Source organism: Leucoraja erinacea, chromosome 12, assembly GCF_028641065.1.
Source record: "Leucoraja erinacea ecotype New England chromosome 12, Leri_hhj_1, whole genome shotgun sequence".
NCBI classification, from domain to species: domain Eukaryota; kingdom Metazoa; phylum Chordata; class Chondrichthyes; order Rajiformes; family Rajidae; genus Leucoraja; species Leucoraja erinaceus.
The window spans coordinates 20691655-20716441 of NC_073388.1; the positions used below are offsets into that span (position 1 = coordinate 20691655).

The following is a 24787-nucleotide window of genomic DNA, read 5'->3' on the forward strand; positions in this document are numbered from 1 at the left end:
TTTTCATCCACTCCCTACACGCTAGGAGCAATTTACAGAGGCCAATTAAGCTACAAATCTGCACATCTTTGATATGGGGAGGAAGCCAGAGGAAACGCACGTACTCACAGGGAAAACAAGCAAACTCCACACAGACAGTACCTAAGATCAGGATCAAACCTGGGTCTCTGGCGCTATGAAGGTGTTCTTATTAAATTCTGGAATTATATGTTACAATACCATTTTTGGAAATGACCGTTTGATTTTTCCCTCATTCCCGCTTGAGGATAAGGCATGTTGGAAGATGCACAAACAGCCAGAGGAGGTAACTGTATTAATCCTTTTCTGACATAACCTGCCTCCTTCTCCACATTGAACAATAATTTGAACAAGAATAGCTCATGTATCTTCTTCCCCCCCACCCCCCATCTGGATCAAAGTAGAGACCACATTCATGTTCTGTCTGGGAACAATAGACTCCTGTACATTGATGCCCAAGGTCTTCACAGGCTGAATCACAATGTTCAAGAGATGGTTTCTATAGAGGGTAAGGAAAACAGAAAATGCCATAATTGGTCAGGCAGCAACTGTGGGAAGTGGAAATGAGTTAACATTTTATGTCACAGACATCCCATCAGTTCCACAGATGCAGCTTGATCTGCCCGTTTATTTCCAGCAGTTTCAGAACTTATTTCAAATTTCCCACATCTGCAATTTGAATTTTAATCACTTTCCCTGCATTATAACAGTGCATTGGAATAGTGCTGCTTTGCATTATTGTTTACACTTAACTATTTATAATCTGGGCATGGAGAGAGGATGTCACATTAAGAACACACAAAAGATGTGAAAAATTATCACTTAATTCTTATTTTCTTCCCATTTCAGGTAATCCATTAGTTTGACATCACTGTGATGGTTTACCCTCCAATAAGTTCAAACAATGTCTATGTCATTCTTTTCTCTGTGTTTGGGCATACAACAATTCAAAATTGATTCAATATATAATCAATGGGAGCACAGTGGCACAGCAGTAGAGTTCCTGCCTCCCAGCGCCAGGGACCCAGGTTCTCCCTGTGATTGTGTGGATTTCCTCCAACATTCCGAAGATGTGCAGGTTTTTAGGCTAATCGGCTTCTGCAAATTGCTCCTATAGTATGCAAAAGGTGGTTAAAATAGAACTAGTGTATGGGTGATCGATGGTTGGCGTGGACTTGGTGGGCCAAAAGCCCTGTTTCCATGCTGTATCTGTAAACTAAATTAAAAGCAGAAAGCACTGGCTCAGCTCATTTAATCTTGGAAAATTAAATGTTTCTGGTCACTACTGTACTGAAAACTATTGTATGTATGTGTACAAGTATTGAGGCAAGGATAAGGTATTAATATAAACAAATAAGACAATTTACAACATATATAAATGATCTAACTAACAGGTTAAAACTGATGCATTGTGTCCTTTTTGTTGTCTGAATTTATATTTTAATGACCAGACTGTTTGTGAATGAATCACGACTGCCTCCAGACATTAAAGAATACTTGAATGCGCATTGTACCACAGCTGAGTGCGTTCAACTGAAGCCCTATGACCAAATCCAACAAAATGTGGAAGAATATGCTAAAGGAAACGTTACCATCTGGATTGGTCAAGAGTACACAACCTATAGTGTTTATAAAGTCATTCCTGAGGTAAATTCAATGCATTTTTCAATAAATCCTTCTGCAAATACAAACTGAATATACTTTCTACTTCCTGAATATTTGCAATATTGAGATCACTGTTCACTCTCCTCTTAACTAAATTTCTCACCATCATCTTTCTCCTGTAGTATTCCGAGTTGAAATGGTAGTTGATTGCAGCATCCAGGCGTTTAGTTTAGTTTAGTATGGTAACAGGTCCTTCAGCCAACCCAGTCCACACTGACCATCCATCACCCATTCGCGCTAGTTCTATGTTATCCCACTTTCTCATCAGAAATTTACAGAGGTCCTTTAACCTACAAACCTGCACAACAGTAGTGTTGCTGCCTTACAGCAAGGGAATGCAGCGCCAGAGACCCGGGTTCGATCCCGACTACGGGTGCTGTCTGTATGGAGTTTGTATGTTCTTCCCGTGATCTGCGTGGGTTTTCTCCGAGATCTTCGGTTTCGTCCCACACTCCAAAGACGTACAGGTTTGTAGGCTGTTGTTCAAGAAGGAACTGCAGATGCTGGAAGATCGAAGGTACACAAAAATGCTGGAGAAACTCAGCGGGTGCAGCAGCATCTATGAAATAGGAAATAGGCGACGTTTCCGGCCGAAACCCTTCTTCAGTCCATAGATGCTGCTGCACCCGCTGAGTTTCTCCAGCATTTTTGTGTACCCAGGTTTGTAGGTTAATTGGCTTGATAAAAATGTAAAATTGTCCAAGTTGGCGATATGCAGAGTACTGCCCCACCGACTACAAAATTCAGAAGGTTCACAATAATGGCCCTTTTTCAGCTAGGGTCTCGGACCTGAAACATTAACTCTTTTTTTCTTTCCAAAGATTCTGCATGATCTATGAATATTTTCAAAATTTTCTGGCTTTATTTCTAGCTTCTGAATTTTATAATATTAAAAAAAAAACTATTTCAGGTTAATAATCATTCATCAAAACCCACATGTACTGTAATATTTGCTGTAATCTTGACATTTTCAATATCTCTGCAGTCTTTAGCACTGTTGATTACAAACATTATTTTATATAGATCAGTGCAATAGCATGCGACATAGGAGCGTCAGCCCATTGAGTCGGAATCCCCATTCAATCATGGCTGATCTATTTTTCCCTCTCAATCCCATTTTCCTGCCTTCTCCCCATAATCTTTGACAACCTTACTAACCAAGAACCTACCAATCTCTGCTTTAAAAATATCCAGTGATTTGGCCACCACGCTGTCTGGGAGAATGAATTCGCCAGATTCACCAAGAGCAATAGACCTGTCCTTAACTATTCTTACCCATCAACAAGCATCTCCAGCAATGGTTTCTCAATGTGCTCCATGTTCTACCTCTAATGTCCCCAAAGATAAATTGTGATCCTCTTCTCATTCAGTCACATAATAATTTACTGGCACTTAATACATGAACAGTACTTCACAGAATAGGTATAAATGAATTATTTTCTTGGAAATAATTAGTTTCTACAATAATATAAAAGATACCCAGTTCTTCCACTAAAGCATTTGATATAATGCCTTCCTATTCGCTAAACTCAGTGGGCCAAAGGGCTTGTTTCTGCATTGTATAAAAGTCTAAAGTTTGGCACAAGGAATTCAACATGTAACATTCAAGAGCTCTTCACAAGCTGTCTTTGGAACCATCTATAAACTTTGATGCAGCCCAAAGAGCAGTTCATCAAATGTCACAATTCTTAATAGGGTGACAGCCTTATGGTAATAAGTAATGTTCACATTAACATTACATATGCTTCAAGACTGCAAACTAACAAATATTTTGAAATAATATGAAAAAAAATATTTGGATTCAGATTTGTTCTCATTTCCATTCAATAGAAAAAAAAGTTTCATGCTAATTCATTTCTAGTTTAAAAATTACGAATTCTACCTCACGGTGATAAGTCTGAAAATCAGTAACTGATGTAATTTCCCATTTTTTGCAGTCAAAATTAGTAATTGATAAGTACTCTCCAGTTCAGATTTCCAAGGCTACTAAGGATGCAACGGAGCAGAAAGGGATGAAAAGAGCCCATGTAAGTACAAAATGACCGAAGCCACTAGGGTGGTTGAGCTGGGATCTAAATTCCAAGATGCCATGTCAATTCTGTGCATGTATCAGTAATGATAAATGATGGTGTTTAAGGGACACATTTATTAGGCCAAATAATTAATCAATGCAAATCGATTTTACTAGAGACTGGTAAAGAAATTTAATTTCTACTCATAAACAACCTTACCAAAACTAAAAGTAGTATGAATTTATTTTACTTTGAACTGAATATACTTATAGCCATTTTCCCCTGAGTACAATACTGAAATATCAGTTTATATCAGGGGTTCAAGTCAGGTTGCACCCTAATCAATACCTTAAGGTTACTGACCTTTTTGTTGTTTTGTACTTAATGAACAAGTCAATGAATTATGTGTAAAACTGAAATCCTGCTTGGGAAATTAGATGTGTCCATAACCAGTATAAATTACTTTCACAAAACAGCTGAAACAGAGGAAGTATTCACAACGGGATAATCCCAGCAAAACTATTTGTCTTTATGATTCAACTTCAATGATGCATTGCCTGCATCCAAATCAAATCCACCCAGAAAAACAACGGATGGGAGAGGAGGGTGCTTTGAAGTTATTTTCAGCGATACTTGCTGATGAATGATTTGATGAATTCACATGTAAAAATTGCAGTGTGCGTTATTTTAAAGTCTGGTAAACTACTTATATTTAAGAAATATTTAGACAGGTGCACGGATAGGACAGGTATGGAAGGATATGGGCCAAACACAGACAGGTTGGACTAGTGTAGATGGGATATGATGGCCAGTGTGGGTAAGTTGGGCCAAAGGGCCTTTTTCCACACTTTAAGATCCTGCCTCTACTAACAGATTGCTAAATTGGTCAGAGTAATTTCTATGCATAAGAGGAAGCCATTAAAGAGCTGGAAAAGTCCATTTCAATTCTGGACTGAGAGAGCGGGATTGTGATTGTGTTGTTGTTGATAGTAGGAGACTATGTGATAACAATATTGGTATTCCTTTAGGGGATAGGAAAGGTTGGGATAATTATGATATACTTGCCTTTATAGCTGCTATTTTCCTCAGGTGCGTGATGCAGTCGCTGTCATTAGTTACCTTGTGTGGCTGGAAAAAACTATTCCAAAAGGAACCGAGACTGAACTCTCAGGTGCACATTACTTAAACAAGTTGCGCAGGTAAAAATCTTACATAAACTTTATATAGAAATACAATGTATGTGCATTGGATGATCCCCAGTTTGAATAGTAGCACTAAAATATTTAAAAAAGGAACTGTAGATGCTGGTTTATACCAAAGATAGACACAACATGCTGGAGTAACTCAGCAGGTCAGGCAGCATCTCTGGAGAAAATGGATAGATGATATTTCAGGTTGGGACCTTACTTCAATCTGTAGAAGGCTCAATATACCCAAAAAAAATCTTTGCACATATTTTATTTTACTGAGATATTATAACTACGAAAAAGCATTGGAGATAACGAATCCTATAATTTGCAATGTGATCATTTGTTTTATGGAAATACATGAAAGGCCAGTATGAAAGCACAGACTATATCTTGTGAAGTCTAAACTCTCATCCCACTGTGATATGTTTCAGTTTTTACTTTTTATGAGAGACATTTCTGAGAGGCCTTAATCTTTAGCTCCAAGAGAAAAAAAAAATGATTGTAATGTTATCAGTATAATCCCAGAATCGAGTGGTGGTAACGCTACCATTAAAATTACCTACTATTGTACCACAATACAATATTTGAATTATCTTAATGTATTGTCATCACCCATTTAAAATAGTGATCAGAGGAATCTCATGTAAATGAATGAAACTTCTAAGTCCCATAATTATCAACTAAAATGTTCAGATCTTGGATAAGTGAAAATAATTTTACTGTGTTATCATCACGTTAACAATCAGTACTAAAACTGAGGATTGATTTCTCCTGCACCTTTACAGTGAGCAGAATCATTCCAAAGGGCCCAGCTTCGAGACCATCTCAGCCAGTGGGTTGAATGCAGCTCTTGCACACTACAGGTCAGTGGACAGGAACCTGGGCTGTCAGGATAAATAATTAACTGATTCTGACGAGACCACTTGATCAGCTCAGTACGGCAACAGGTATGATTCATTAGCATTGTGTTTCCACACTAGCCATATCTTGTTGGCTGCAGCTGCCAGCTCAGAAGGTAAGTGCAGCTTCAGTGATTTGAACTGAAACATCCCAAAGTTGGGCACATAAAGTCATAGGCATGAAGCTATACAGCACAGAAACAGGTCCTTTGGCCCATCTCATCCATACTGAACAAAATGGCCTGATCAAGCTGTCCCACTTACCTGCACCTGGCCCATTTCCAGCAGTATATGGTTACTTGGTCCAGCAGCATAATCAAGGACAGGTCGCACCCTGGTCACTGCGCCCCTCTACCATCAGGCAAAAGGTATAGAAGTGTGAAAACGCACACTGCCAGATTCAGGGACAGTTTCTTCCCAGCTGTTATAAGGCAACTGAATCCTCCTACCACAACCAGAGAGCAGTGCTGTACTACTATCTACCTCATTGGTGACCCTCGGACTATCCTTGATCGGACTTTGCTGGCTTTACTTGCACTAAACGTTATTCCCTTATCATGTATATATACACACTGTGAATGGATCGATTGTAATCATGTATTGTCTTTATGCTGACTGGTTAGCACACAATATAAGCTTTTCACTGTACCTCGCTACACGTGACAACAAACTAAACTAAACTGAACTGATATTCTTCCCAACCTTTTTTGTTTATAAGAGGCCTTTCACATTTCTGTTAAATGTCGCAATTGCACCCACCTCCGTCACTCCTCTAACAGCTCGCTCCAGATACACATTCCTTGTGTGAGAAAATGTTACCTCTCAGATCCCTAGCAAATATTTTCCCTCACTACCCTTGGGGAAAGACTATGCCCCTCATGATTTTATATATCACTATAAAGTTACACCTCAGCCTCCTACTCACCAAGGGGGAAATACTCAGCTGACAGAGCCTCCAGACCCAGTAACATTCTCGTATATCATTTCTACAGCCTTTCAAATGTAATGACATGCTTTCTACAGCAGTGCGATCAGAACTCTGCACGTTACTACAAATGTGTCCTTACCGCCATCTTATAAAGCTGTAACATGATGTCTCAATTGCTGCACTCAATACCCTGACCAATGAAGGCAAGCCTACCAAACACCTTTGAATGTCATTGATAACTTTCACAACAGATACAACTCGACCTTTCTCTCCTCAACCCAAGGTTTCCAGCTTTCATAACCTCACAGGGGGAGGGGGAGGGAGGGACTTCAGGGACAGGGCTCGATGTACATCCAAACAACATTCCTGGCACCGTAAATTAGTTTTGAAATCTCATTTCTTCACCACTATTTTGTCTACCTGCTCACAATTTGCTTTTGAATTAGAACGTCTAATTCACACTTCCTGGATCACATTTTACACTGCTCATTGCAAAATCTTCAATTTGATTGTTGAAAGAGACCAAGTTGTTTGCCCTGTTCAAACAGGTTCCAGGCACTTGTCAAAGGGCACCTGCCGTTTGCATGATGCACTGGCCACAAATTACAATTAAAAAAATGCCTTAAAAATACCACAGGCAGGTGCAAGCCTTACCAAAAGTGCAACCATGGTAATATTCAGCTCATTTTATCGTCAAATCAAACTATGCTATTTCTTAACCAAATTTGCACTATTTTTTTTAATCATAGAATGATTTAAATCCAAGGGAAGCTTTTCAGTTTCAATTATTTCTGTGGTAGAATTAATTAATCCCAGTTCCCTGCTCTTTCCTCACAGGCATGTTTACCCCCTTCAAATGCTCTCTTTCCCAAAGTCACTGACATGAGTTTGCTTCCACCCTTTCAGACAGTACTTTTCACACCACCAGCCGACATGTAAAAGGTAGCCTGTACTTGGCTGATTAGGATCACACTTACATTGTCTTCATCTGAAAATGTGATCCCGCTTGCCAACTCCCTGGGCTCTGATGGCAATGTCCTGCCTGCTGAAGTGTAATTCCGCAAGGTCTTGTCTGCTGTATAACTCCGTACGGTCCTGTCTGCTGTGGAATTCTACCAGGTCCTATCTACGGTGTAATTCGGTGATCCTGTCTGATCTGAAGGAGGTTCTCGTCCCGAAGCGTGACCCATCCATATTTTTCCAGGGATGTTGCCTGACTTGCTGTGTTACTCCAGCACCTTGTGTCTGATCAACCTGTCTATTACTGGACATGACATATCCCCTGCAGATGGCGCCAGATGACAAGTGATGTTGGGAAGGAGACGAGCAGTGTTCTCAAACCTGTAAATGTACCTGGGAAGTTTCTCTCCAAGGTCACTCACTTGTGGGCCTACCTCTATGAAACTGTTCACAATTTGGCAGTCATTTTTTGTCCTGCCACCTGCCAACATTTTTTAAACCTTGCTTGGGATGCAAGTTATGTTACTTTCTAGCCAATTATCAATTGGCTTTGCGTAGGAACTGCAGATGCTGGTTTACACCAAAGACAGACACAAAATGCTGGAGTAACTCAGCGGGACAGGCAGCATCTCTGGAGAGAAGGAATGGGTGAAGTCATCCATTTCTTCTCTCCAGAGATGCTGCATGTCCCGCTGAGTTACTCCAGCATTTTGGTCTATCAATTATCTTTGGTTACTTTCCTATTTGCAAAGATTTCTCACCGACTGCAGGGCTATTGCTGCACCAGCTTTGATGTATTACAATCATGGTGTATTCTCTTTTACCCTTGATTCTTTGTATATTTTTCGCACTTCTTAAGATGGATTTGAACCTTTGGATCAAAATATATTCAAGGTTTACCGTTACTCAATGAGCCAAATAAGATAGAACAGTACAGTACAGGAACAGATTCTTCAACACATAAGATCTGTGACAAACATGATGCCAAGTTAAACTTATCTTCCTTGCTTGCATGTGATCCATGTTCCTCCAGCCCCATGTGCCCCTTTAATAGCCATTTGCATGTCACTATCATACATAAATTCAGACATACTGTAGGAGCAGATATAAGCTATTTGACCCATCAAGTTTGCTCCAGCATTCAATCATAGCTAATCTATTTTCCCCTCCTAACCCGGGACTAGGGGAGATTATGTGTTCAGCACGGACTAGAAGGGTCGAGATGGCCTGTTTCCGTGCTGTAATTGTTATATGGTTAAATGGTTATATGGTTATAACCCCATTCTTCTGCCATCCCCCCCATAAACTTTGACACCTTTACTAATCAAGAACCTATGGATCACCGCTTTAAAATGAATACCCTCTTCAAAGCCTCCAAATACTTCCTTTAATGGGGCAGCCAGAACTGCACACAATACTGCAAATGATTCTAACTCTATATCTTTAGTCTTGCTTATCACAATTATATACGTTTTATACTTCTATTCTGCCCTGATAGTCACTTTTGGTGCTGTAAGTAAAGGACAATTATAGATGAAAACATTAGGAATAAATTATTTAAATGACTTTGTTAATCATTAGTACTAGTTTACCTGATTATGAATTGCAATTTCAAAAAATAATGAGGATTTTGATACCTGTGTTGCTGTTTATTTCTAGTGCCTCTTCCTGCCGTAAGCTGGATATTTGAATATTTTGAACAATATTTATGAGCTAATTTTCAACCTTATCAATGCAGACCCAGAAATTAGGTTGTTAGCGCTGTTTCTTTCTGTACTCTGCACTTGAAAATATTTTCTTGTGCACCTTACATAATGTCATGCATCAAATAGCACCCTTTCTCCCATGGACCAAAGGAACAAAGTTCATATTCATATGGTCCTATGACTGTCAGTCATTTGGGTATTTTTAAGGCAACTACTAACACAATATTGGCCTAGGCTGGGCAATGATCTACTTACCTTCTACACAGGCACCAACCCTCACTTCCAATCCACTCATACATAGATGATCTTTAACTACAAATCCCTCCACCTGCCCCTGCAATTCCCTAACTCACTGATTTCCCCCCCAACATTTCTGAGCACTGCCCCCACACAGTTCCAACCATCCCCTTCTTCCCTCCCCTCACCACTTCCCCTCAGTAAGGTAGAGATTTTCTGCCAGCTTTATCTTAGACTTTAGAAGTACAGCATGGAAACAACCCTTTCGGCCCATCAAGTCCCTGCTGACCAGCAAGCACCCGTACACATGCAGAGTACTACACACTAGGGACAATTTACAGAAGTAATTAACCTACAAACCTGTACATCTGTGGAAAGTGGGTGGAAACTGGAGCACCTGGTCACAGGGAGAACCTGGTCACTACTCGGTCACAAGGAGAACGTACAAACTCCGAACAGACAGCACCCCTAGTCAGGATCGAACTCGGGTGCTGTAAGGGATCAACTCTACCGCTGTGCCACTGTGCCCACCCAAGCTAATACAATCCAAACCAGCCTCCATTGTCTAAACCCATCCTGGCCCAAGTCCCAATAAAATCTCTAACCATGTTCTAGTGAGCTCACATCCCCTCTCCCTACCAGATTAGTCCTCGATCTCAGTTGTCATACTTTTCTTTATCTTTTTGGAATATGACAGAGTTTAATGGCAGCAGTATGGAAAGTGCATAAGACAGAAACTAATGTTCTTTTTTAATATACTAACTAGATGATATAATAATAATAATAATAATAACTTTATTTATAAAGCGCTTTTAGACAACATCAGTTACCACAAAGTGCTGTACATGGGAAGTCAACAAAAAGTTATTACAAACTACTAAAACCATTAAGACGACAGGACTATAAAAACAGTAAAAATTAAAAGACATTAAAAGCACTAAAACAGGAACAATGTCTCAGCCAGTGTCGAAAGCCAGTGAATAAAAGTGAGTTTTTAGGGAGGATTTAAAGATGGACAGTGAAGGGGCCTGTCTGATCTGCAGCGGCAAGGTGTTCCAGAGTGCCGGGGCAGCAACAGAAAAGGCTCTATCCCCTCTGAGCTTCCGCTTTAGACCTTGGTTAACCATTACTGATACTATGGGTAATTAGATAAAATACACTATGTTACAAAGCACATAATTGCCAACTGTCACATAAATCTACAATTGCACCAGAGACATTAAACAGGTGAGTTGCTATAATTTGAAGCACGTGGCCCTTAATAGTCCTCTGAAGGACTGACAAGAGCGGTTAGTGGAAATATGTCATGAAAGATTAACAGTCAATTAGTTTAGAGGTACAGCATGAAAACAGACCATGTCCACCCCAACCATTAATCACCCGTTCAAGCTAGTTCTATGTTATCTCACTTTCACATCCACACTCTACACATCAGGGACAATTATAGAGACCAATTAACCTACAACCGTCTTTGAGATGTGGGAGGGAACGGGAGTACCCAGAGGTCACAGGGAGAATGGGTAAACTGCACACAGCCAACACCCGAAGTGGGGATTAAACCTGGGTCTCTGGTACTATGAGGCAGCAGCTCCACCAGCTGTGCCACTGTTTCACCCTACATTGCTTTTAACATGAAGTAAGTTGGCCAAATGTCCCAGGTCTCTGGAAATTAGAAAGTCTAATGACATTGAGGGTTGAGGCCAAGCAGGAAAATTGTAGCAAAACTGTACCAATGCTACGTGAATATCCAAATATATATGTCAATAGTCAGTGTGGTGGGGTTCAATCCATGTGAAAATATTAGGCATATATAGAGAGATAAAATATGCATGTTAAACTCACCTTTCAAAATTTGATCTCATTATTTCAACAATATTGAACTTCTGAAACAAACTTGCATGTGCATACATTACTTTTAAAATATTTAGTGCATGCAACAGAGGATGACGTTCACACCCATTCTTCTCCCTCGCCTCTGCTCCTGCCAAATCCAGCGTTAATCAATAGTGTAGGAAGGAATTGCAGATGCTGGTTTACACCGAAGGTAGACACAAAAAGCTGGAGTATCTCAGCGGGTCAGGCAGCATCTCTGGAGAAAAGGAATAGGTGACATTGGGTGTCAACATGAAACGTCACCGTGTCCTTTTCTCCAGAGATGGTGCTTGACTCACTGAGTTACTCCAGCTTTTTGTGTCTATCTCAAGGCTCCAGCATTAATTAAAACTGATTTTCTCTCCACTGTACCAATGCTACGCAGGAATCATCAAAAGAACAGAAAATCTGACCTCTGCAACTTGACATTTAAAATAATTTGCCTTTGGACTTTTAAACAATAATGGAAAGGAAGATTAAAAAAAGAGAATATCATAGCAACTAAAAAGTAGTTTTAGAAAATGGGAGCAACAGCAGTGCAACCTGCCCATAATGTCCCATAAAATCAAAGAACTGTTGAAATAAAAGAAAAGCTAATTTTTATGTTTCCCTAATATACTCTTACTTTAATATGCACTAAATATCATTCCACTTAGGTTTGACAAGTTTTTAGCCTTGCCAGTAACCAAAATAGATGAAGTTATTCTAACCTTAAACCATCTCCCCATCTGTCACAATAGAATGAATCTGGAGGTCAATGGTTGAATTCTAATCTTAACTTTCAAAGCAATTAACTTAAACAGCTTAAAAAAAAATCCCCGACCCTCATGCATATTTTCATGGGGCACTTTTTAACTAAAGTGGTCAAAATGTTTAAAATTTGTAACGCATACATTTAAAAGGGGTTGATGACTTTCTTTTTAATTAAAAGTGTGAGAATGCTTGTTTTCTGATAATAAATAGTCCTCTAATGCATTTACACCCTTGGAAATTGGATATTTCTGAGCACTTCCTGCAAGATAATTCATAGGCTATTAATCATAAGGAGTAAAATGTACATTCCACATTTTTCTGTTAGAAGAGGAATATTATCTCTTGCTGATATTATCTCTTGTGATTTGTGGTTGGCCTAGTTTGCATGGAAGTCAACGTTTTTATTACCTCTGAGACATTTTATACAACTTTGCAACACTTGGGCAACAAATTATATCATGGGCAGTAAATCACAGAGTCAAAGAGCTGTACAGGGCATTCAGCCCACCTTGTCCATGAGAACCACATTGACATGCTGGGATATTCCTATTTCCTTGAATTTGGCTCATCAACCTCCTAACTCTTCCTAACCAGATATCTGTCCAAATATATTTTTAAAGTTGTAATTGTATCTGCTTCTATAGCTTCCTCTGGCAACTCATTCCAGATACAGACTACCATCTGGGTCAAAATGTTGCCCCTAAGGTCCCTCTTAAATCTCTCCCCTCTCACCTTAAGCCTATGCCCTTGAGTTTCAGAAACCTCTACTCTGTGAGTGTTTATTTTATGCATATCCCTCATGATCTTGTACACCTAAATAAGGTTACGCCTTTGATCTCCTACATTGCAATAAAACAATCCCATATTATCCAACCTCGTGCTATATCTCATGTCTCAAGCCCAGGCACCATTCTTGTAAATCTTTTCTGCACCTTTTTTCAACTTCCAGACACTTTTCCTTCCTATAGCTAGGCAACCAGAATTGCATACTATAGTGTGTTCTCACCAACAACTTTTACAACTGCACCATTATGTTCCAAATGTTTGTACTCAATACCTTTCCCAATGAAGGCAAGCATGCCAAAGGATTTCTTCACCACACAATTCACCTGACTTGCCATTTTCAGGGAACCATGCACCTGTACTCCTCGATCTCTCCGTTCTGCAAAATTCTCCAGGGCTCTACTACCTTGTCCTACCTTGGTTTGTTGTACCAAAGTACAACACCTCATACTTGTCATACTTAAATTCGATTTTCCATTCTTTAACCCTCATTCCCAACTGACTAAACCAGAGTGATACAACACAGAAATAGGCCCATTGGCTCACAATGTCCATGTTGTCCATAAAGTACACATCTATACTAATCTTATACTATATACACATCTATACTAATCTTATTTACCAGCAATTGGTCTGCGGCCTTCTATGTGTTGGCAATGCAAACACTTGCCAGATATTTTTTAAAGTAGAATAAAGAGGACATATCTTTACTAAATAGCTCAAAATAATCCCAGTGATTTATTGTAGGTGCTAAATTGATAGAAAATAATGTAAACTTTCCATTTGTGGAAAGTCCTGGACAATCAATGATGGTTGGAAACACCACTGTCATGAAGTCAGTTCCTTGCTCCCATGGCCAATAATTGTTTGCCGTCATACTAGGTTCACTGTAGTTGTGAACCAGGGGAAATTTCACTTTCAGGCACTATTTCAATGTTGTTTTAACACGATAAGGGCAAAGTTCAGATGTTAGGTGGTTAGTCAGCATTGTGGTAGGCATACAAAAGTGAAATACTGGCCTTTCAAAGAAGTTGTGATCAAATTCAAAACAAACACATAGTGAAAGACAAAAAGAAGCGTATGCATTTTGTGTAGGTTCCTCAGATACACTTCCTCATCGTATCACATCAACAGATATCTATAATAGATGATATTGAAATTGGGTTTGAAAATGGTTATTAGCAGATCGAGTTAATAATAGAATTAAGCATTAAAATTCCATGAATTTATTTCATTCATTCTTATGTTATAGCATCCCTGGCAATAGATTTGGTGTCTATTTATTATTACTGTTGAGAGGGTGGTAATAAGCTGTTTGTTTGAACCTTAGTCCTTGTGAGTAATATAACAACATATTGCTTTTGGATAGTAATGTCCAGAATTCAAATCCAGGAAGAAAAAGGGAACAATTCGGTATTTCCAGGTCACAATGATGCGTGACTTGGAGATGAACTTGTAGATGGTGATTTTTCCTAATGACTGCAGCCTTTTAAGTGGTAGAGTTTATGAGGTTAGACGGTAAGAATATCTTTGGCAAAATACACCAACGCAATTTGCCAAAACTTATCTTACCTTCCAGTCTTGCAACCTTAGTGCCTTAATGCACCTAGTGCTACCACAACCTAGTGGTAGACAGAGTGAATATTTAACACAATGAATGGAATGACAATGAAGCTACTGCTTACACTGAACTTCCTGAGTGTTGTTGGAACTGGAGAAAGGTGAAAGCTATTCCATCCCAGCTCATTGATTCTGCAAAAGATTTGGATGGGGCAAAGGATACCCAGTCTGCAATGTGTTCTTGGAGCTACTGTACTTTCATGGCTGGCCCTATTAAGTTCTAGATAAAGGCAGACCTGAGATGTTATGCAAATGTTGTAAGGAGGAACTGCAGATGCTGGTTGACACCGAAGATAGACACAAATGCTGGCGTAACTCAGCATCAGGTCAGGCAGCATCTCTGGAGAAAAGGATAAGGTGATGTTTCAGGTCAAGACAGACTGATGAAGGGTCTCGACCTGAAACATCACTTATTCCTTTACTCCAGAGCAGCTGCCTAACCTGTTGGGTTACTCCATCATTTTATGTCTGTTATTCAGATGGGTTCAGTGGCGGTAATGCCATGGCATGTCAACAAAGAGGGCCAGAAATGTGTCTGTTGAATTAGAATAAGAGTACCATTTAATGTCTCAATTTCAATATTTTGAGGATGTAGAGGAGGAAACATGCATTTCCTAGAAATTCAAAAAGTATGCTACCATATTTTAATGCAGTTTAAACTCATTGTTCAAATCTGAGGTTGTTTTCCTGGATCACAGTTACCAGTGTCGATAATGTCTTATTCATTTTTTTGGCTAGTCCCAATGAAGAAAACCAAAGAAAGCTGACACCAGATGAGATGTACTTGGTTGATTCTGGAGGACAGTACCTGTAAGTTTCAACATCCACAAATGATTGTATAAATTACCAATCCATCTTCAGCTAATCTCATTTTTATATGATAGAAATAATTCATGTTGGTAAAGATTTACCGTATCTGTGCTGCAGTGTAGATTCAGCAATAAAAGGTCACCTGCTTATGTGAAAAACTGAGGCATGATCAAAATCTGTGAATTTATCTTAAAACAACAACACAGAATCATCAGTGACTATAGCCAAGGTTACACAGAAAAGCTGGAGAAACTCAGCGGGTGCAGCAGCATCTATGGAGCGAAGGAAATAGGCAACGTTTCGGGCCGAAACCCTTCTTCAGACTGATCAGGGGTGGGGGTGGGTGGGGACAAGAAAGGGAAAAGGAGGAGTAGCCGGAAGGCTGGAGGGTGGGAGGAGACAGCAGGGGAGCTGAGGAAGGGGAGGAGACAGCAAGGACTAACAGAATTGGGAGAAGTCGATGTTCATGCCCCCGGGGTGCAGACTCCCCAAACGGAATATGAGGTGCTGTTCCTCCAATTTCCGGTGCTGCTCGCTGTGGCCATGGAGGAGACCCAGGACAGAGAGGTCGGAGACGGAGTGGGAGGGGGAGTTGAAGTGCTGAGCCACCGGGAGGTCAGCTAGGTTATTGCGGACCGAGCGGAGGTGTTCGGCGAAACGATCGCCCAACCTCCGCTTGGTCTCACCGATATAGATCTGCTGACATCTAGAGCAGCGGACGCAATAGATGAGGTTGGAAGAGATGCAGGTAAACCTCTGTCGCACCTGGAACGATTGCTTGGGTCCCTGAAAGGAGTTGAGGGGGGAGGTAAAGGGACAAGTGTTGCATCTGCTGCGGCCGCAAGGGAAAGTGCCCGGGGAGGGGGTGGACCGAGAGGGAAGGGAAGAATTGACAAGGGAGTTATGGAGGGAGCGGTCTTTGCGGAAGGCAGATATGGGGGGAGATGGGAAGATGTGGCCAGTAGTGGGGTCACGTTGGAGGTGGCGAAACTGACGGAGGATTATTTTTTGTATGTGATGGCTGGTGGGGTGAAAGGTGAGGACTAGGGGGACTCGGCCCTTGTTGCGAGTGCGGGGATGGGGAGAGAGAGCAGTGTTGCGGGGTATGGAAGAGACCCTGGTGCGAGCCTCATTTATGGTGGAGGAGGGGAACCCCCGTTCCCTGAATAGTGAGGACATTTCAGATGTCCTGGTGTGGAGGTGACTATAGCCAAACAGGTTCCTGGTCAATTTTCACTGCAAACATTGTATCTTGACTGTCAAGCTTCATTGGAAATCAAGCTCAAATATTAAAGGGCCTGTCCCACGAGCATGCGACTTGCATGCGGCAAGCGCGACCTAAAGGGCAGGTCCCACCAGCATGCGCCTGCATCCGGAAAGTACGACCAAACCAGAAGTGGGAGGTCGCATGCCCGTGGGACAGGCCCTTAACTCATCCTACCCCATAACTTCAAAACATTGGAAATCCCTTTCTTTGTTGGTCATTCAGTCCAACTTTTTCTCTTTTTATTATCTCAATGAAGCTGGTATTACCCAATATTTTAATGAAACACGATGAAATGAACGCATCCAATGATTTAATCTGAATACTGCAGTCTAATGTGGATAAATGTGAGGTTAACCACTTTGGTGGCAAAAACAGGAAAGTAGACTATTATCTGAATGGTGGCCGATTAGGAAAGGGGGAGATGCAACGAGACCTGGGTGTCATGGTACACCAGTCATTGAAAGTAGGCATGCAGGTGCAGCAGGCAGTGAAGAAAGCAAATGGTATGTTAGCATTCATAGCAAAAGGATTTGAGTATAGGAGCAGGGAGGTTCTACTGCAGTTGTACAGGGTCTTGGTGAGACCACGCCTGGAGTATTGCGTACAGTTTTGGTCTCCTAATCTGAGGAAAGACATTCTTGCCATAGAGGGAGTACAGAGAAGTACAGAGAAGGTTCGCCAGACTGATTCCTGAGATGTCAGGACTTTCATATGAAGAAAGACTGGATAGACTCGGCTTGTACTCGCTAGAAATTAGAAGATTGAGGGGGGATCTTATAGGAACTTACAAAATTCTTAAGGGGTTGGACAGGCTAGATGCAGGAAGATTGTTCCCGATGTTGGGGAAGTCCAGAACAAGGGGTCACAGTTTAAGAATAAGGGGGAAATATTTTAGGACTGAGATGAGGAAAACATTTTTCACACAGAGAGTGGTGAATCTGCGGAATTCTCTGCCACAGAAGGTAGTTGAGGCCAGTTTATTGGCTATATTTAAGAGGGAGTTAGATGTGGCTCTTGTGGCAAAAGGGATCAGGGGGTATGGAGAGAAGGCAGGTACAGGATACTGAGTTGGATGATCTGCCATCATCATATTGAATGGCGGTGCAGGCTCGAAGGGCCGAATGGCCTACTCCTGCACCTATTTTCTATGTTTCTATGTTTACTGATTTACTACACAATATTTTGGAGCTTCAAATGCACACTAGTAGTTAGGAAAATAGAAAGATGCCTTTAGACAGTAGAGTTAGTGGTTGGGGTGACACAGATTTTGCTATGTTAATCCTCCATGAGCTTAAGGAAGTTATTTCAAATTATCAACAATTTTCCTTAGATTCCATTGTAAATAAATATAATTTATTTTGGGTTAATTGAGCAAAATTTCACTCCATGATTAAATACATTCTTTTTTTCCCCATCTAAACCATTCTAAAGAATGCACCTGCAGCATGGGTCTTTTAATTGATGAAAGCAATGGACAAATATGAGTTGACTAATGAAGAAACGTGGTGGAGATAGGTTAGCATTTACTCCTGGATAGAAATAGCATCGTGTTAAGATCTGTGTGTTTATTTGGTGCTGGAATTGTAGCGATATTGATTTTTTTTTTGTCATGTGTAACAAGATACAATTAAAACCTTTGTTTACATGCTATCCAAGCAAATTATAGTATACACGGGGACAACTTTGTGTTGAACAGGGCAACAGGGCAATATATGTAAAGGATAGATATCTAGATCCTGGATCTGCCATGTTTTTGTTCCAGTGCAATGGGATCCAATATGAGAGGATAATTGACAAAACAGCAGTTGAAATGTATTTATCCACTCCACACATTCATACCTGGCTGCTCCAAGAATGTGCAACATTTTTGGGTCTCACTATAGTCCCAAGAACTATTTCAACGATGAGTCCATGACCTAAATAGTAATGAGTAAATGAAGTTACACTTTTGCAGGCCATACAGCAGCTTTTCCAATATCTAGACCAACCTGCTTACCATTTGGTAGGAACAAAAAAGAATAGTAGACAACTAGTTTTAACCATAAGTAAAATATAGCCAAGTGCAGATAATTGTTCTTTTTGACTGGACTGCACAAAAACAGTTTATCAAATACTATACAGTGTAATATTATCAAACAATATCTCATTTAGTCAATCACAAACATATCTTTAGTCTCAAGAAGGAAATGCAGATGCTGGAAGATCGAAGGTACACAAAAATGCTGGAGAAACTCAGCGGGTGCAGCAGCATCTATGGAGCGAAGGAAATAGGCGACGTTTCGGGCCAAAACCCTTCTTCAGACTGCGACCTCTCTTTAGTCTCATGTATATTAACTTTACCTTTTATCATTCAAACCTTATCCAATGAAGACACATAGAAATGCATTACATGATGCTCTAAAGTATTAAATAATGTTCTTAAAGTTAAAAAACCAACAATGAGATACCTCATACACAGGGAAGGGGTTCAGTGGTTGTAATGATTTAGACCCAGGAACATTTCCCATATTCTGAATCTCTTCATGAACTTCCCCATTTTTTCTCATTCACTTCATTCCAATTTGCAGGATCTAGCTTTATAGAAAGCAGCTGCTATGTTTGCCGAGGAAACAGCATGAACTGGCAGTATTTCAGATTTATTGTGTGGAAAATGTTTTGGGATATTTCCGAAAATGGGAAATAGTTGGAAGGTTACAAGGGCAGTTGCCTATTCCAGTACAAGTTATGCTCATTGTGAAATGTTTCCTTTGCTCCTGATTTCCATTTGACCACATTTGCACATTGTATTTACAAATGCTTTAAAATACAAAAAAAAATTAAATCCTGTTTTGGTTTAGATAAAAGTAATGACTTTGTAAAGATTGATTTATCAGAGTACAGTTTTAGCCCTTGCAAATAACGTATAAAACCATTTAAAGTGACTTAAAAAAAAACTACACAATGCTATTGACTGACTGGATTGGTGAACAGTATTGGTAAATTTAGTAACATCAATATGTCTCAACAAAGGTCCTTGGACTCATAGAGATCCAGTTTATTTTTTGAGTCTTCCTCAAAGATCTGCAAATATTATCAGGAAGGTTCTAATTAATCCTGAAGGTGGTGTATGGTCCTGGATGAGATACATTTTTAACATAATATTTTTAAAGCTATAACAAAAGAATGGTAAAAATTCTACTTTGCTAAACATAATTTGTGTCTTAAAATTCAATGGAAAAATGCCCAATTGCTTTTGCTGGAAACACTTCTGAGAAGAAATCTAATTGGAAGTGGAAGAGATGGTCAGGCACTTTGGGTCTTTGTTATTTGAATGCTTTGTTTTAAACATTCTTGCTTTGTATTAAAAACTCAGAGATGGAACAACAGATATTACCCGTACAATACATTGGGGAACACCAACTGATTTTCAAAAGGTAGGTGAATTTGGAATTCTACCAATCTAATCATCTGATGGTGTTGATTTCCACGAACACGACTCCAATTTCATTGTATCAGTCTGAAATGAAAAAAAAAAATTACCTATTGAGCTTGCCAATAGACCAATTTCAAACTTCAAATGCCTTTGGGTTATTTTGATCCCAAATAAAGAACCGATAGATTACTAAAATTGTTCTCAACATCCCCAACAGTTCATACATATCTTGCAAAAGACAAATCAGTAAGCTTCTTTTGTCTTCTTCCCAATATCCGATAAAGGATCTTTGATCTGAAACATTAACTTTGCTTCTCTTACCATTGTTTTAGTCAAACCTGCTGAATACTTTGACCACTTGCTGTATTTATCTGACGCCCGACCTACTTGATGCCATGAGTACCTACGACTAGCATCACAGCCTGCTACGACCTACCTACGACCTCCTACGACCTCATGACGACCATGCTGCGAGCATGAGTCAAGGCAAACTCGGCAGAGGTTGTGAATTAGGTTGTGAAACTGGGACAGGCCCTTTAAGTGGATTCTCAGAGTTATCAATAACTCCCAGACAGTAAATACTACTTACATGTGCAGGATTTACTGAGCCGTTGGTATTGGACAAATTTCCACCCATAGTCGCCCATTTACTGCATGTTGTATTACATTTCCAAACTTCCATTAAAGAACAAAATCCCTGTGGCATTATCAACCGGCAATTCAAATAAAAGAACAGTTTTTTTTTACATATTATTTCCTTGGTTTCCAATGTTGTACATTGAACATTCACATCAAGAATCTGCGGAATCTGTATTAACATTTTTTAATTCTTGGTGAATATAATCTCCATAGCTGCAACAAATCTACAAAAGCAAGGCATTCTAAATCGCAATGATAGTGGCGTCTTCATCCTAATTTTGAATTGATATTGTGTCTGAAATATACATTTTTTGTGTCCACTTTATGGCATTTTTATCCAGAATCCTTATCATAAGGATTTGTGTAATTGTCTCCAAGTCTTGGTCTTTGTTCCTCTATTTAAAGGAACCATTATTATGTTTTTACTTTCTCTTATATAAGATATTACTATTACACACTGAAACTTTAATTGAACTGTAATCATTTTTAAAGTTTTTTTTAAATTATATCTTTATTCAAAATATTCCATTGGAGTAACTGTTCTATACTTGTGTATTGAACAAAATTCTGAAATTGGGCCAAATCATTTAGAACTGTTGAATTTAATTTAAATGAATAGAGATCCTCAATTAAACACAAATTAAACTTTCATATTAGCTTATGGATTTAGAATGAATCATGTACTTTTAAATCGTTATCAGGAAGCTTACACTCGCGTGCTAATGGGACAGATTGACACGGCTCGATCTATCTTCCCTGCCAGAACAAAGGGTAAGGCAGTGAATGAGTGAACAAGCCCAGTTTATGATTGCATGCTTTCAATATAAGGTGTGTCTGCTGGTCATTTTTATGATTAAAAAACTGTGTGTATGCTGACAATAACCAATTAAGTCGAAACAAGGAACTGCAGATGCTGGTTTATCAAAATAGACTAAAAGGTGCTGGAGTAATTCAGCGGGTCAGGCAGCATCCCTGGAGATTAGAATATAAAAAACAAGGATGTAATGCTGAGGCATTTATAAGGCACTGATCAGACGGCATTTGGAGTATTGTGAGCAGTTTTGGGCCCTGTATCTGAGGAAGGATGTGTTGATGTTGGACAAGGTCCAGAGGATGTGTACGAGAATGATTCCAATAATTATTTGGGTTAACGTATGATGAGCGTTTTAGGGCGCTGGGCCTGTCCTCGCTTGAGTTTAGAAGGCTGAGGAGAGACCTCATTGAAACTTACTGAATAGTGAATGGCCTGGATAGAGTGGATATGGAGTGTATGTTTCCACTAGTGAGAGAGTCTAGGACCAGAGCCCATTGCTTCAGAATAAAAGGACATACCATTAGAAAGGGGATGAGGGGGAATTTATTTAGTCAGAGGGTGGTGAATCTGAGGGATCTATTGCCACAGAAGGCCGTGGAGGCCAAATCAATGGATATTTGCAATGTGGAGATTGACAGATGATTAGTATGGGAGTCGGGGGTTTTGGGGAGAAGGCAGGAAAATGGGGTTGAGAGGGAAAGATAGATCAGCCATGATTGAATGGCGGAGTAGACTTGATGGGCCAAATGGCCTAATTCTGCTCCTATAACTTATGAACATGGATAAGTGATGGTTTAGGTAAGGAACCTTCTACAGACAGATAACTCATTAACCTCATTTTTGCAATAGATAGCATTAATTAGTTTATTTCTGTGTCCACTCCAGATAGCAACTTGCCCAGTTCTATCCAAATCAGACATGTTTGATTAGTTTGGATATTTTCCATTCTGCTGCAACAATAATCAATTTGAATGATGTCCCTCCCTCCATTCTATGGCAAGAATCATATTTCTCTGGTTTAAATCTGAGATATTTTTCGTCACAAACCCATTGCAATCAGTTGACCAAGAAGTGCTTCAGTTAACTTACTTAGAAAATGTAGAAATGTTATTGACTGAACAGAGTTAAAATATGTTAATATTGGCTATGACTGACATTTGTAAATCCTCTCGATCTCATCAGAAAGCAATATTATGTGTGCTTTTAGAATTTTATGCATGATGTTTAGGGTCTTTTTAATCTGTGATATCATGCATCAGTCAACCTATTCTGGCATTTCCAGTTTACCGCATAGATTGTTACACCACACACAGATACAATATTGTGCTTAAAACCTCCCTTACTTTGAGTTTTAAACAGGCTACTCAGTTAAGGAAAATCTTGTTTTATTTTTCTGATTTAATCAGTAAACTGGAGTGGTTTATAATATTACTGAGGTTATGCTAGAATTAAATGCAACACTAGGTAGGTCACAATTTGAGTATATGTACAGTTCTGGAAACCTGAATGCATGAAATATATGATTGTGTTGGAGAGAGTCAGGATGGGGAACATGTACAAGTAAGTTGTCTGAAATGGAAAGTTGTGCTCTAGGGAATGTTTCATGAACTAAGGTTTTTTCTTTGGGTCAAAAAACTCTGAAGGGAGACTTAAAAAGGCGCATAACAAGGTTAAGAGCAGCTTTGATAAATAGAGAGGGCATGTTTCATAGTGTTATTGAGGCATAAAGTCTGGAGATGGTTGGTGTGGATCTAGTGAGCTAAAGCCCCTGTCCCACTTACGTGTCCTTGGCAAGCTAATTACGCGACCTTGTCGTCGCGTGCAGGCGCGACGGTCCTGCGAAGGTCGCGCGCGTCTTCATGCTCCCGCACAGCCGTCTGGAGCACGTGACGTCATTTGAAGATGGACACAAAATGCAGTCTTGACCCACAACGTCACCCATTCCTTCTCTCCAGAGATGCTGCTGGTCCCGCTGAGTTACTCCTGCATTTTGTGTCTATCTTCAATTTTCTTGGCCCCGCTCTGGGAGTAGAAGTGGGGGCGGACCGGATCCGCAACAGCCGTGAGCCCCAGGCCGAGCTCGGTGATCGTTTACCTGCTTCTGCTGCTGTTGGAGGTGAAACGTTGCGTCACACCATGAGTTTGGGCCTGTCCCACTTTGGCCGTCAGTTACTCGACAGGCCGGTGGCGCGCGAAGATTTCGTTCGGTACAAAATCCTGGAGCGCCGCCCGATACCACGCACAACTACATACCCCTCCGCGCTTCTCAGTGGGACCGGCCACACGATGCCCATGCGCCACAATGCGATGACGAGATTGTGTAATTTGCGTGCCAAGGACACGTAAGTGGGACAGGACCTTAAGGCTCTTAACTATTTAGTATCCATTTACATTGATCTTGCACTGATACCATTTGTTTTCTCCCAACATTCCTTTTACTCTCCACAGATTCAACCATTCATTGGCACACATTCTACAGTAGCCATCCAACCTACCAACTCGCATGTCTTTGGAATGTGGGGGAAAACTAGAGCACCATGAGGGTGCTTACATAGTCAAAGAGAGTATATACAAACTACACATAGACAGTACCATGGGTCGGGATTAAACCCAAATCACTGCAGCTTGTAGGCGCCACTCTATCATCCTAGTGCTTCCTTGAGCAAATGGGTCGATGCTTTTAACAAGGGAGCTTATCATTTCGCAGTTATTATTGTCCACAGCCATAGTAATAAATACCAGTTTTACCAGTGAACCCAGCCTGCCTGAGAACAGATATCAAATAAAGTGAATTTATCGAACAATAATAAGATTAAGAGCAACCTAGATAAATAGGGAGGGCATGTTTATTGAGGCATAAAGTCTGGAGATGGTTGGTGTGGATTTAGTGAGCTAATGCTCATAACTACTTAGCACCCATTTACACTGGGTGAAAATATTTCTCAAAAGTACAGCGTTCCATAGGGTATTTTGGAAAAGATGTGTACTCCCGTTAAATCTATAACATTCTGTTTATGCCTTAATAATAATGTGTTTGCCATCAGGAGATTCACTTGATGTATGGGCTCGACATTCATTGTGGGAAGTAGGATTAAACTACAGGCATGGAACTGGACACGGAATTGGCAGCTTCCTTGGTGTTCATGAATGTGAGTGTTGTTTGAACTAATATCATTGCACCTCTGCATTATAAAGTAAGCAA

General features: G+C 40.1%; 1 protein-coding gene across 1 annotated transcript in view; it reads left to right on the forward strand.

The window, feature by feature from the left end:
- The window catches only part of xpnpep2 (X-prolyl aminopeptidase (aminopeptidase P) 2, membrane-bound), a 77869-nt gene that overhangs the window by 35498 nt on the left and 17584 nt on the right, over positions 1-24787 (forward strand). Inside the window, exons 11-18 of the mRNA XM_055643744.1 lie at positions 1470-1665; positions 3621-3710; positions 4785-4894; positions 5671-5748; positions 15382-15453; positions 20073-20133; positions 21473-21542; positions 24630-24734. Of these exons, the coding sequence (XP_055499719.1) occupies positions 1470-1665; positions 3621-3710; positions 4785-4894; positions 5671-5748; positions 15382-15453; positions 20073-20133; positions 21473-21542; positions 24630-24734 (782 nt within the window). The remainder of the gene's footprint in view (positions 1-1469; positions 1666-3620; positions 3711-4784; positions 4895-5670; positions 5749-15381; positions 15454-20072; positions 20134-21472; positions 21543-24629; positions 24735-24787) is intronic.